Source organism: Melanostigma gelatinosum, assembly GCF_949748355.1.
Source record: "Melanostigma gelatinosum genome assembly, chromosome: 6".
Taxonomy (NCBI): Eukaryota; Metazoa; Chordata; class Actinopteri; order Perciformes; family Zoarcidae; genus Melanostigma; species Melanostigma gelatinosum.
In genome coordinates this window covers 6,161,139-6,175,441 of record NC_136639.1, presented here as the reverse complement: position 1 = coordinate 6,175,441, position 14,303 = coordinate 6,161,139, and the positions used below count along the sequence as shown (strand labels likewise).

Genomic DNA, 14,303 nt, shown 5'->3' with positions numbered 1-14,303 from the left:
AATACTCTAGAAGCAACTGTTGTTCTTGTCACTAACAACATTTGATAGCTTCAGTTACAAGTTGCAGATTCCAATTAATAACAAACTATGAAAAACCCCAATATTGACAACACATTAAAATGACATTTATGTGTATTTTGATGCTGATACTTACTATTAAAAGAGTTTGACTGCAGGACTTTTAGTTGTAAAAGAGTATTTTAACCATATAGTACTGCCACCGATGTAGACCAGTAGTGGGGACCGGTACCAGAGAGTTAACATATCTCCATTACAAGTAAAATTCCTGCATTCAAAATGTTGCTGAAGTTAAAGTATATATTTAAAAAGTAGCCGATAGCTCATTATGCCGAATGGCCCCTTTCAGATTGTGAAGGACTTTTACTTTTATTTCAAGTATGTATTTTTTGACAGAGTGATAAAAGCTACTTTTACTGAAGTAAAATAGTTATTTTCCACCACTGTTTGTAGAATTAGCAACACTGACTTCAACCGTAAACACTGACTTCATTAGCCTCCACGGTTACTTCCCCAGTGTTCTGCGTGTGACATCTTTATTATTGATTTTTTTGCGCATGAGGGTCAGTTGAGGACTGTGACCAGTTCACACTGCAATCTGATATTGGCCAATTTATTTATTTAATGGGAACAGCCAGATCTGAGCACTAAATCAGAATTGAGACACTAAGGCTTGCAGTGTGAATGTAGCCTTAGCGAATTATTACTACTCTGGGTACTTTTTGACTTTTCTATCTATAACATTGCATCACATTACCCAAAAACGGATGATATATGTTTGTATGTAAAATTTGAATCACCAACTACAGCTATTAGATAATGTAGTGGAGTAAAAAGTACACGGTTTCCTTCTGAAATGCAGTACTAGATGTACTGCCTGGCACACCAGCAATAATACAGAAGTATCTTAATGTCGTGTTTATGTAAATGTGATGGCGCTTTACTCTCATTATTTATAGCTGTTGTTGATTGCTCACCTGAACTGAACCAGTCTGAGGACAGAAAAATAGACAGCGATGAGGGAAGGTGAGAAATACTTAGAATTCAGAGGAGGAAAGGAAAGAGGCAGAAATCCATCACTGCAGGAACGTACAAACTGCTATTTAAAATAGTCACTGAGCTGCTTCATTTGGACAATATGTGTATGTTCATGTCAATCTTATTTAAGATTAAATACCTCTGAGGTGAATGATACAACACCCGTTATCAGCCTGCTAAGTAGAGAGAGCCAGAGTCAAAGAGACTAGGATTACAAAAATACACTGAGTATTTCAAACTAACAGGACAAAAGAAATATGTAATGCTTATAAGACATTTGAGACAGAATTAAGTGTCATCAAGCCAGAAGCATTATCAACTATTGAGATGACTGACATAGAAGTATTTTCAATTTTGTTTCATAATCGATTGTTTTCTGTAAAAACAATTGAGAAAGTTTATTGTCTGTTTTTGCCTGAAAAACCGAGATACTATAATATATGATTGCTATTAAACAGAACTGTGTGTAACATAACCTGCAATGGCCTAATATACACCCCATAATGTGAAAGAGATAGATGCCTTGGTATAAATGTTGCAGCGACCATATAGTCTCAGCTTTTGCTTTTTTACCATTTATTTAATGGGAAAAGACGATGTTGTGCTATCAGCCACTATTTTACAGATGGAAGCAATTCTCCTAAACACAAGCATCTCAGATGTTCTGTAAAATATGTATTAATGATCAAAACCAACCCGATTTAACAAAAGTTGGATATGGTTTGCAGCTAAAACAATAGACCTGTAACTAATAGCACCTTTGTGAAATTTAAACTACGAGCAGAAACACAGTCCTTCATTGCAACGTGTAACCTAACTGGTGCAAACAGGTAAAAGGGAAGTGCAGAGGACTCCTTTAGTTCAAACTGCACTGTGATGCTGTACAATATAATATCACGAACAACTACAGTAGACTTGCCTGTGCAAGTACAGAGGTGTTTCAACACAAGGTTCTACCCATCTATGGAATCCCAACCGATTAAACCCAGTTATGAAACAACACGAAGAGCCGGCACATCAAAGTAGCCCGAATTATTATCAGGCTCTCGATAGCGAGTATAAATTCTCTCATGTTCTCCTGTTTCGTCAGATGTGACACAGTGATTGATCATCGGTCAAGTACGGGCTGAGTGTCCAACTGGCAGCACATAAAGCAGGATATAAAAAGAGAACTCGGAGAGCAACGTGCATGCGGTTGAAATAGAGACGCAGTTTTTACTCAAACATGGAAAATTGCTTCAGCACAGAAAGTCTGCTTTATGCCTCAGGTAATGGAGAAATAGCTTGTTTGCCAGTTAGTCATTATGTCAAACATACAGTACATGAACAGTCATGGAGAGCCATTCGTCTGGTATCATCCTTGTGGCGAGGCCACACTTCTACATGATACATAACTGATACTGAAGTTTACTTACAAAGTACCTTTGTTTGACATTCTACGAAACTTATTTTGTACATATTTTGTCTCAACAGATATTTAAGTGTCTGAATCTGCTTGCAGACCAAGTATCTTAAAGCACCAGCAAACAAGATTTCCTCGGTCGGCACTTGTTGCCGTTTTGTAACAGTGAGCCTCGATGACTTCAGTGATTGCTCGTCAGTCTTGTCCGGAGACAAGGGAGGTGCCACACCGGTTATCTTCCATGACGCTCCAAACCGCAACTCCGGTCAAAAGCCTTAGGAAGTGCATTTCTAAAGAACATGCTTGCTTTTTAAAGCAGATGATCCAAAAGCAGATTCGCAGAGAATACGTGGCCGCTGTGGAGAAGAAACTCAAACAGCATCCTCTGGCTATATGTTCCCGCAGTATGAGGATCACATGACCCCAGATGTCAGTGGAGATGACAGCAGTCTGTCTGTGTGTCAGAACAATGAGGCCAGTAGTAAATGTTAAGCGTTTATCCTGTGTTAAATCATATTTAAATGGTGTCTTTGCTTCTCCACAGTTATTTGATGAGGTGGTATCTGTTTTGGACCCAGACATGAGCGTCAACAGCGCCTCTGCACTTCCTACGCCTACAGGAGGCCATGTGGAGGAGGAAAATGAAGAAGACTACACAGAGCCAAGTAAGGAGTGAAAAGAGCAAAACACAGAAATGCAGCTGATAAAATGCAAGTAAACTGATGTGTAGTATTAATATAATCAAAAATGATGATACAATGGAATTATGTTTGACCCTTGCAGGACAAAGAGACCAATGTTAGCGAATCTGCAATACTGGGCCTTGAACACACTTCATCCACTTCTTTCCCCATTGAAGTAGAAGATGCAAACAATTTCTCAGGTCAAGAATGAACTCCTGTCACAGCCACAAACAGACAGGACAGTTTCAAAAGTCTTACAAAAAGAGGAAAGTACACAAAAACCACAAAGAGTAGAAACTCATTTTTGATGGCTTCTGATTATAAAAATCCAAGAACACATACAGTAAAGACCCACACAACAGGTCTTCTGCTGGAACCAGTCACATGATAAGATGAGGACCATGTGAAACAGTTGGTTTGTTGCCTGAACAAGGAGCTGAAACAGATGTATGAAACCGTAGCTACGAGGAGTTATGTAATGCACAATGTACGACGACTGCCAAGGCTAACAGGCAAGGCTATACATTTAGAAGAGGGATTTCAACAGACCCGTATGGGTTTCACAGCATTTGTATATCGGAAATGCTCTTTAAAACCACAGTAAAAAAGAAGCAAAAGGAGAAGTGTCCTCAACGTGCTTGTTTCGGTATTCAAGGAAACATTAAAGACTCTTAAGCTCTGTGTGTAAGCAGAGGTTTAATGGGTGCTTAATATAGATGCTGCAGCATTGTTAACGAGAAAAAGCATTTCCTGCTGAAAATGCGTTGGAATGCTGAAAACTGAAATCAATCGCAAAAACATTGCTGAAAATAGATATCCAATTCAAAAACAAATTGCAAAAAGCTTAACAATTCAAAAAGTTTAAAGATTACAAATATGAAGTCATATCACACCTCTCCTGAAAGAGCTGAACATTTTGATATTTGAACAGTTTCTGTGGCTTAAAAAAATTCATCAGTGGTGATATTTGTAGTAGTATAAGTTGTAGTATAAGTATTATCAGTAGAAGTATTGGTAGCATTGGAATAAGTACTAGTAGTAGTGATATTTGTATTTGTAGAAGAAGTATTATTAGCAGTCGAAGTATTAGTAATTAGAAGAAGTAGTAGAAGACGTAGTATCAGTAGTCATAGTAATAGCTGTAGTATTGGTCGTAGTATTTAATATCACAGTGGTAGTAGTAGTAGTAATGGCAGTAGAAGATGTAGCAGTAGTTCTAGTAGCAGTCGTACTAATAGCTGTAGTAGTATTACTACTTTTAGTAGCATGAATAGCAGTGGCAGTAGCAGCAGTTGTTGTATAAGTAATAGTAGTAGTGGTAGTAATAGCAGTAGTGGTAGTAATACTATTGATGATAGCAGTAGTAGCAGTAATAGTAGCAACAGCAAAAGTTATAGTAGAAGTAGCAGTAGTAGTAATACTATATTAGCAGCAGCAGTAGTAGTTGTCGCAGTATTAGTAAGAGCATTCATTTTTTGAACAAAAAAGCCTAATTTTGAGCTTGTTTAAATACAGTTAATCCATGGGGCTTTTATTTTGAAAGGGTGGTGCTGGGTGGGGGGGAGAGGAGACATAATCATCATGTTTGACACACATAAACAGAGGTTATTAAATGCATGGCTTCATCACAAGCATTTCAATTAGAATTCACTCTCTGGGGCTTTTATTTTGAAATGGGGTGTGTGTGTGTGTGTGTGGGGGGGGTCCTCTAAAAGTCTCTAAGACCTGAATGACTGTATGAGAGAGAGAGAGAGAGAGAGAGAGAGAGAGAGAGAGAGAGAAAATAATTAGTGAGAGAGAGAAGAAAGAATTATTATTATTATTTAATAATTATTATTTTATTGAAAAATAAAAAAAACTTTATTTCAACAATGAATTACAAAGCGACACATGATTGTGGATTTCATTCTTTCACAACTTCATCTGGGGAGCCTTCAAAATAGAAAAGGAGCTTTCTGAAAGACAGAAAATGGGTGATAAAGGAATCAATGATGATCAATCAAATACATTTACACAATTTGGTGAAAAGTCTGTGAAGCCTGTGAGCTGCTGACGGACAATAGTAACGCGCAACTTTACTACTATTGCGGAAATGGATTTTGTTGCCTCATTACATCCTGACACACCAAGCGTGTGCGCTGGGACATCTTATGCTGAGATACAGTTGATGAAATCATTAATATGAGAAAATGTCTGTTTTATTATTTGATATTGATAAACTGTATTAAAGTACTGCACTTTGGTGTGAATGTTATTCAGCTTTCCCTCTTTTAATATACAGTTTGATATATAAATGATATCTTGAAGAAACACCGACCAGTGACTCTGTGTCTTTGTGTGTGTGTGTGTGTGTGTGTGTGTGTGTGTATGTGATACACAATACTAACAACTTACTGATAAGAAGGGTTGGCCTCGGGAGTTCAGTGTGAAGTGTCACTATCAGGTGTTTGGGTCAGAGGTCAGAAGAGAGTAGACGGGTGACCTGCGACCCAGTGAGAGCAGCCGTGGGGAGGAAGTGAACCTCACTGCCGTCGCTGGACTTGACTTTAAGCGGCCTAGGAAAGTCAAACTGTATGTTAGAGAATTGAATATTGATGTTGACAAAAAATCGACAATTTGTTGTATATAGTCCGTCTGTTGAATGTAAGGCTTCAACTAAGGATTATTTGAATTATTGATTAATATGTAGATCATTTTCCAGATTCATTATTTGTTCTAACAAATGTCAGAAAATGGTGGTGACATTTTTAAATAGCAAGTTTAGCTGCTAGTTCTGCGCACCCAAAAATCCAAATGATACAAAACAGAGAAAAGCAGGAAATCCTCATGCGAATAGTTGCCAGATTTGCTTAAAAAATGACTTGAACAATAGGTCAATTATTGAAATAGTTGCAGATTACTTTTCTGGTGATAGACTAATCATGTAATGATGTTGTATAGCAGATGTTGGACTGCATGAAAATGACAAAAACTCACCCTCACAGAAGGATTTGTTGTTGATCACTTTTCCGTTGAGCTTAGCTGCCTTCAGGAAATGGGGCTCGCTGTACACAGTGTATACACAAACAGACACGCATTACATCACATTGCACAGCCTCCAGCACATTGCGGCACCGTGCATGTTGCATGAGGGATGAAAGGTCACGGGGAAGATGGTGTGAGCGTCTGCTAGCCTCGAGACAAGCCATGCGCAAAACATTCAAAGAAAAAAAAAAAGAAGACACGAGTCGGTTAGGTTTTGGCGAGCTCCCTACCTGCCGCAGGTTTTTCTTCTCAATCTGGAACCAGCTTTTACTTCTTCTGCTTTGTCAGTACTTCTGTGGGTGCAGGGGGATATTAAAATATAGAGTGAGACATTAACCTTCAATTGATTCCATAACAGATATCTTAAGATAAAAAGGAGGTCAACAGCCTGTCTCGTCTTCTTATATGATGTAGTACAGTAGAAGCTGTGAAACAGTGTGGTTCTTGAAACCGCTCGTGACTGGATCCCCTTCCTCCTCATCCTCCTCCTCCACTCCAAATGACTTCCTGCTTTACTTAGTAGCATCGCATGATTTTAAGATGTGACCTAACCTAGCCTAAGAGCGAAGCTAATCCTCGCAGTGTGTGGGAACGGAGCCAGGCGTACAATGTGGTTCCGTGCACTCTCTCTGGTGCAGACCTCCTCCTGATATCTGTGTGTGGTCTGTGCTTCTCCGAAATCACTCCTCGCAGCTCCTCGACGAGAGACCTGAGCTCCCGGGCGTGGCACTCCTGCTGGAAGAGAGAGGAGAGAGAAAGACAATGCCAATGCACTGCTGTGGTGATGATGATATTATATAGTGATGGACCGATTAGTTTGAGTTTATACAGAGAAACCAGGTAGAATCTCACAAATGTCTGTGACAAATAGCAACAAGATCTGTTACTCTTAAGTCAGTAAAACTGAATTAGCACGACCACAGTTCAAGAGCAAACAAACCAATCAGTGTTTTACTGCTTTGTTGAAATGATTTACAGTTTGGTGTCTCTCCTTGCCACAGGAATGCAATGCTGTGTATGTTTTTGATTTAAAAGGCATAGCAGATGTGCTGAGCTTGTGTCTGTTCAGCCAAATAAACGTCGATTCACACGTGCACTTGATGGGCTGGAACCGTAGGAGATCGGCGGGCTATGTGGAGTTCCTGACTGTACCGTGATCTGGGTGTTGGAGACGTGCTGGGAGGAGGGTGGGGCGGTGAGTGCAGATGGGGACGAGGAGTCCAGGTCAGATGGAGCTACATTCAGAGCTGTGCGCAAACTGTGACCTTGGAGCTCCTATAGAAAAGACAAAATTGGTTGTTACTCAAGATTTAGTGCTCAGCTCTATTTAAGAAAAGTAAGTACAGTAAGTAAATAGTAAGAATTAGTCAGACTAGATAAAGACAATACTATCAAACATGCATGAGGACGAGAAGCAGACTGTGTGTAAGTGGATAAGCCATATTCCTTCTTACAGAAAGACTCTTTATCTGTACTCAGCTCTACCTTCAAGTCCAGCGCATGTCGGAGTTTCAGACGGAAAAAGTCCTGCTCCTTCAGCTGGATGAAATCCTGACAGTCTGCAAAGCTCTCCGACATCTTTGAGAAGATACAGAGAATTTGAAACAATAACACAGTGATGGACGCACACAGAGACAGAACAGGGAGGATACGTTTCTTTATTTATATGAATATAAACAAACATGTTTGAGAGAACAACTGTTAGTAATTCTCAGAAAGAAAAAGAAGTTATTAAGATATTGTAAATACTTTGGTTTTAAGACAGCTGCTGATCATCAGCCCATTTTTAACACCTTTTCTAACTGTTTTCATCTGTACCTATTTTGGGGCATTTTGTGTATTTATTAGATAGTAGAGAGTAAATGTGAAGAGAAGGTAAAGCTGATGGTCAATGAGGGGAGAGGGAGATGAGGAATGAAATGCAACAAAACTCGCTGACTAAACACAAACCAAAAGACGTTGCAATTCATGGTCTACACACGATGAACTCGAGGCCTCAAACACTTTGTTGTTTAAAAAGATCAAGAATCTTTTTACTGGTGTGTACTGGTTTGACTTGAAACTTTATATGTATTTCAGTCTGTCACAATCGTATCCATGCTTCTCTTAACACCAGATAACATTTGGTAGTAATCTAATGACTAGAAAAAAGTGTGCATGAGCGTCACCTTGTGAAGGATTGCCTCCAGCTGGTCGATCCGCTCCCTCAACTGTTTATCTTTGGAGCGAAGGGCCTCCAGCTCATCGCCAAGTTGTCTCTTCTCCTCCCTGACGAAGGTGAGCTGCTGCAGCCGACGCTGGTTCTCCAGGCTCTGGTAGCGCTTCTCCTGGATAGGATGTTAAATTAGAAGCATAGGGTGGGTGAATGTAAATGTGTTTTGGTGTACTGTCTAGATGTGGAACAGAGAAATGGAACAAATGCTGACATGTGGAAATGAGTTTGAATGTAATATTTTGACTGGGCAAAGATGTCCCAGTAGAGCAATTTTGTGTCCAAGAAATAAAAATAAAACTCTTCAAAATGCCCTCAAACAGTATAATAGCGCCTGAACTTGCTTAGATAAAATCACTGCTGTTGTGTCACTCCTCACTGTTTCGTCGGAGTCTGGTGCGTATTTGGAAGATTTTCAAAAAACATTTATGTAATTTAATACATTTCTTACAAACTCAGGCTCTTTTTTTTGTTATCAATTACAGACATTTGGATCTCTGAACTTGCCAACAGCTGAGCTGTCAAGTCTGCTGTTTTGGCATAAAGAAAATAAAGGAGCGTGATGGAATAAAAAAACAAACAAGTTGTACAGTTACATATTTTACCTGGTACAGCTTGTCCTTAATCTCCTCTAGATGTTGGATTTTGCCCTGCAGGGAGTCGACCTGCTCCCTCCTGGCCGTGATCTCCTTCTGCATGTCCATGGCTACCTGGAGGCCTGAGGCAATCCCACAAGACAAAACGACAGAGAGTTTGAAGAAGAGCAAGGAGGTGATATAGCGAGAAAGAACATCATGCACATAATATATCAGAATGCCATTGTAAATCCCAGAGGTTTAGTCTTGGACAGGCTTTGTACATATTCGGGACATACTGTATGTTCATGGTCACACATATCAGGTTATATCTCTCAGACTGGAATACAGCAGAGGATGATATGTTAATATTTATACTATAAGAGTTTTCTAGATTTAATCACGTTCCAGAGTAAATCTCTGTTATCTGTCCACTTGATCTGAGATTGGATGTAAATTCTTTGTACATCAGATGTTAAATTAAGTTTAAATAATGTCATGAATCTAACCGTGTCCGTCAGCTCCTTCCAGGGTCCTCAAGGTGCACCTGACCTGGTCCAGCTCGTCACGGGCGTTCCTGAGTTGACTCTGAAGCTTCAGCACCGCACCCTTGAGCTCCTCGTTCGTGCAGCTGTGGAGCCGCTGCAGCTCCTCGTGCTCCTCTGAAATCGCGCCCGCACAAACACATGCATCGTATCCACAGAGTGAAGCGCACTTTAACGCACGCAGCGATGGAAGGGCTTGGTTGACAGTGAAAACATACCGAACATGGTTCTCTGTTTTCTTAACACAGCAGGACAAGAAGATCATTTCATTTGGCAAAGAAACGGTCTCTTTCTAGAAACAGCCCTGAGTCATTTCCGGTGAATGAAAAGTCTGCTGTCCAGAGGTAACATGCGATATGGTAAAAGTCCACATGGAATACGTTATTGTGTGGGTATTAATTAAGTAAAGCCTCATGTTTATATGATGGATATTGGTCTGATACACATCAGTAACGCTCAACTCACTGGTGAGGGTGAGTAACTGCAAGCGCTGGATGTCCAGCTGGATGGTGAGCTGCCGTTTCTCCAGAGTTTCCTCCTGGACACGCACACTTTGTTCAGCCACAGAGGCCTGTAGCTGCAGCGTATCCTGCTCTGCAGCAGCCAGGTCTGACTTGTGCCGGTCTAACTCGGCCTAATCAGCACATGGCGCGAGAGGAAGGAAGAGAGACAACGAGTAAGAGCTTAATGATGATGGAGGAGGGGTATGAAAGTCAGTAAGAGGGAAAAAAAATGAAATTGCTCCTGACCCTGAGCTGCTGAATCTCCAGCTTGTGCTGGTTTAGCTGGTTGCTGAGAAGGCTGTTCTCCCGGTGAAGGTCGTCGATGGTGCTGTTGTGCATCTGTATGCTGCTCTCTATCGTGTTCTCTCGGTCTTCCAGCTTAAGCCTCAGTGTCTCTCCTTCTGCACGCAGGGTCTGGCATCGGCTTTGGGCCTCTTCCAACCTGGCGAGATGCTGGAAAAGTCAGTTAAGTACAATGAGCTATCAAAATGGTTCCCGGCTCACGGTTTATATATAATTCCCTCATGAACATTACGTGCTGGGCTTCATGCTGCCGGAGCTGGAGTTCCTTCTTCTTCTCCTCCAGGAGTTCCCGGTATTTCTCCCCCTCCCGGGCCCTCTGCTCCAGCAGGGCCTGTAGGCAATTTCCACATCAGCGTTAGGAGATAAAAACTGCCTTCTGACAATAAGCTTTATCGATAACTCATGGAATGAAATGTATATACCAATGTGTGCAACATCAGTAATTGCAATGGAATAGGCAATAACCTTCCTTGTTGACTCGTCCCATCGGTGTATTAAGCTGTTCTACCAGCAGATTACACACCTCCACTTGTTCTCTGTGCTCCATCTTAACACGCAGAACTTATGTGTCATTTTAATTACTTCATATAAAGTCAACCTGACACGTCACTTTCCACTTCAAGGAGTGTGCTTTCATGCAAACATGCACATATGAGGACTTTGGGGATGATAACAAGTAGACAGAATGCTGGTTTGGACATTCATGGTTTTGCTGCTGAACCTTGAAGTGGCCGAGCTGGGACTGAAGCTCCTCTGCCTGTTGTAGAGATCGCTCTTTCCCTCTTTGGGCGTCCATCAGCTGGGACTGAGACTGAGTGAGCTGCTGCTCCAGACAACAAACCTACAACGTCACAAATCAAATCCAACTTCATTTTAGTTTATATTCTGATAGACGAGGCAGACAGGAGTTCCATCAGTTCTGCTTCTCCACATTGTGTTTGTCTATTCGTCAAGCTACGCTGGTGTTATTGGTGTATACATCTAGTGGAGGGCTGGTTAATATTGACATTTAGCAGCCTCAGTATCTCATTGCTCACATTATATTGTCCATAGTGTTGCTGTACACGCTTCCTTACCGTATCTGTATGGCTGCAGAGAGTCGACTCCAGCTCACTGACCTGACACCGGTGCAGTAATGTCTGTCTCTCTGCAAGTTTCCTGGGATACAAGTATACAAGTTTCTGACACATTCATGGTCACTGATCATTTTGTGAAGTGGCCTTGGACTGAAAACACTCTCTGATAAAACAGGCACGAAGTGAATGGAAACAACTCTTACTTCAGCAGCTCCAACTTGACACTTAAGCTGAAGCTGTTGTTTTTCGATGAGCTCAGTTTGTCAGTCAACAGCGCCATCTCCTGGCCCAGACTTTCCATCAGGTCTTCCATTCTAGAACAGATCAATATGAAGAGTGAACCCTGCTGTAGTAGACATAATATACCTGTGATATACAATGGCAGAGCGTGGGCCGACAACCCAAACTATGTTCAATGACTGTTCTCCAACTAAAGCTATGTTTACAGATTAGAAATGAACCCAACAATGTTTTTGTTTATCATATATGAGAAAGAAAAGCAGCCAATCCTCACATTTAAGAAGCGGGAACTTAAGAACATTTGGTTTTTTTGCTTGGAAAGTGAAAGAAATTAAGAAAAATCTATAATAAAAACAGTTGCCGATTCCTTTTTATGCCGATTGACGAAACCATTATTGGACTTATCGCTGCAGCTCTCCATTAAATTACCTTTCGTTTTGCTTATTTACTCCACCGCTTTCCTCACTCCCCAGATATTGTGTTGACTATGAAACAGAAAAATGTATCAGACATAATAAGAGGAAAAGTATTTGTCTGTGACTACAATACACTTAATATGATCCGTAACTGACTTCTAGTACTTACTGTAAAAAGTCTCTCCTGCAGCTTCTCTGACTCGTTGTTAAAATCCTCAGTTAACTTCGCAGCAGGTGACAGCTGTCTTGAAGTAGTGGCGTCGTTAGGCCTGGTGATGGCGTTGTCTCCACATTGTGTCTCTTGAGATAACAGCGAGTACATCTCTTTTACATTTCGTTCCAATGTCTCTACTTTCCTGTGAAATGCCAACGCCTCATCCTGCGTCTCCTGCAGCTTCTGGTCCTCGGCCCTTTTGATGTTTTGGAGCTCCTCCAACATGAACAGCATCTTTTCCATCTGACCAACGTGTGTCCTTGAATCCTTCAATCTACAAATAAAAAGATCTGTGGGTCAAAGAGATTTAAAACACTTATTTACAGGAGTAACATCTCATCAGTGTCTTCACCTGAGGTTGGACAGGACGGCCTTCTCCTCGCGGACTTTATGCAACTTAGCCTGCAGGTTCATGATGGCTTTGTTAAAACTGAATGTCTCTTGTTCAGGTTGATCCCGTGTCTGTGTTTGAGAGGGTAAAATAATACATTACATCGAGAAAGCATTACCAATTGAGGATTTCAAACAGCATCAAACTAACAAGATTCACGGCTGGAAAGAAAGTATGAACCTTGTTGAGCTGCAAGTCAGACAGCTGTTGAATACAGTCATCTATTGCAGTTCCCAACACCTCATTTCCAGGAGAGCCGATATCCCCTTGGTTTAAATGATCCAGATCACAGACCAGGGGCTCTAGCTGCTGGTGGGCTGAAGGAATAGCGGAATCCCCAGATGAATCATCTGCCAAAAGAGCAAAGAAGGTTTAAAACACACACAGTGTATGTTGTCAAAGATAGGGTTCGGTGAAACATGCATCTTTGTAGCACTTACATGGGTTGAGCTTTTGCTAATGTTGAATTCTTTTTTAAATACTTTGCTTTCCAATGTTTTTCCCTACCCATCTGTATATCTAGTCAGGTGGTTTAGGTTTTAGAATTACCTTCGGCTTTGGTCATTGTATCATAACGTGGGTGGTATCCCCACTTAGGGTGCTTTTCAGTAATTGTATCATAACGTGGGTGTTGTGAAAAATGAATAATCCCTACTGAACACGTTATTTTTTTCATCTCGCTGCTGTGTGACGCTGCTTGTACTCACAATAGTTACTGTGGTTGAGGCAGCTTTGTCCAGGTGAACTGTGGATGCCGTATGTGCAGCCAAACCTCTCCAAGGTTATTTTGGTTGCGTTTTCCACCTCTTCTTGAAGCCTCTGTGTTTCCTTGGTGCGCCTGTCAAGCTCCTCGCTATAACAAAGGAAAAATAAAAATAAATTTGATTGCCATTTTTTAAATCACATCAAAATAAATCTTGAACTAAAGCAGTGGCTGCTGATGAGCTGGGAGTTGGTGGTTGAGCTGAAATATCAAATGAGCAAATGGCTGCAATGCATTTGGTATTTGGTAAGCATATTGCATGAAGAGTTTTTCATACCTCAATTCATCTAGAGTCAGGCTGTTAAATCTCAGCCTTGGAGAGGCGTCATCATGGGTCTCTGTAAAGAACAAGTTGAACAAATGACTTGAAGAGCTGAACAATTCAACAACAGTAGTTTAAATATAACAGAGATTCCCCTCTGACTTAATCTAACAGTAGTTAGCTTCACTGTAACCTACCCGTAGTTCCTGCTCGTGTTAGTTTTCTATGGTTCGGTGGAAATTCAAATTGCAAAACTTTATTGCCGGAAGGCTGAATACTGTGAGGACCCGAGGGCTGAACGTCCGATGACATCTCTGTTCACATCCGTAACCTAACCTATTAGTTAAGTTCAAGCCATACCTCCTCGAAGCTAACATCAACAGCTAGCATTAGCCACTGAATTGTCGTCGATGATAAAGTTCTATCACCATGGAAACAGCATCTTTGGCTACTTCCTAGCTAGCATTATGCTAATCAATCATTCGATGTAACTCGGCACTAATGCGTCACATAGTTAACATTGTTTGACTGCGGAGGTTAGTGATGTATTTTGTTTAGGAAAGCTGATGTTGAAATGACCGCAAAAGTAACGTTAGCACCGACACTTTGAAATATTCCGCCAACATCCGCCTTCCTTC

General features: G+C 40.9%; 1 protein-coding gene across 5 annotated transcripts; it reads right to left on the bottom strand.

The window, feature by feature from the left end:
• Positions 1 to 4,903: 4,903 nt before the first annotated feature.
• On the bottom strand, positions 4,904 to 14,234 carry LOC306778496 (uncharacterized protein). Of its 5 annotated transcripts, none has more exons than XM_079270000.1 (23): positions 13,863 to 14,234; positions 13,681 to 13,741; positions 13,348 to 13,493; positions 12,821 to 12,990; positions 12,602 to 12,711; positions 12,205 to 12,523; positions 12,049 to 12,104; positions 11,583 to 11,693; positions 11,380 to 11,461; positions 11,025 to 11,144; positions 10,536 to 10,634; positions 10,247 to 10,453; positions 9,963 to 10,131; positions 9,462 to 9,614; positions 8,983 to 9,095; positions 8,334 to 8,492; positions 7,651 to 7,743; positions 7,318 to 7,440; positions 6,773 to 6,900; positions 6,396 to 6,458; positions 6,118 to 6,185; positions 5,536 to 5,696; positions 4,904 to 5,096 (listed from the first exon to the last, which is right to left on the bottom strand). In XM_079270000.1, exons 1-22 carry the CDS (start codon positions 13,975 to 13,977, stop codon positions 5,581 to 5,583), a joined length of 2,781 nt encoding a protein of 926 aa, XP_079126126.1. In that variant the 5' UTR covers positions 13,978 to 14,234; the 3' UTR covers positions 4,904 to 5,096; positions 5,536 to 5,580. The 5 variants fall into 5 exon arrangements, 4 of the variants coding, with proteins under 4 accessions (XP_079126126.1, XP_079126128.1, XP_079126127.1 ...); XM_079270002.1 differs by having other exon boundaries at positions 6,806 to 6,900; XM_079270001.1 differs by having other exon boundaries at positions 6,773 to 6,897.
• Between the last annotated feature and the right edge of the window lie 69 nt (positions 14,235 to 14,303).

Excerpts from the sequence above, each read along its gene's own strand:
- LOC306778496 (XM_079270000.1), bottom strand. The coding sequence starts at position 13,977 with ATGTCATCGGACGTTCAGCCCTCGGGTCCTCACAGTATTCAGCCTTCC. Across the intron at positions 12,991-13,347 it reads CCTCAACCACAGTAACTATT|ATGATTCATCTGGGGATTCC; the intron begins GTGAGTACAAGC and ends CTCTTTTGGCAG. Across the intron at positions 8,493-8,982 it reads TTAAGGACAAGCTGTACCAG|GAGAAGCGCTACCAGAGCCT; the intron begins GTAAAATATGTA and ends CATCCTATCCAG.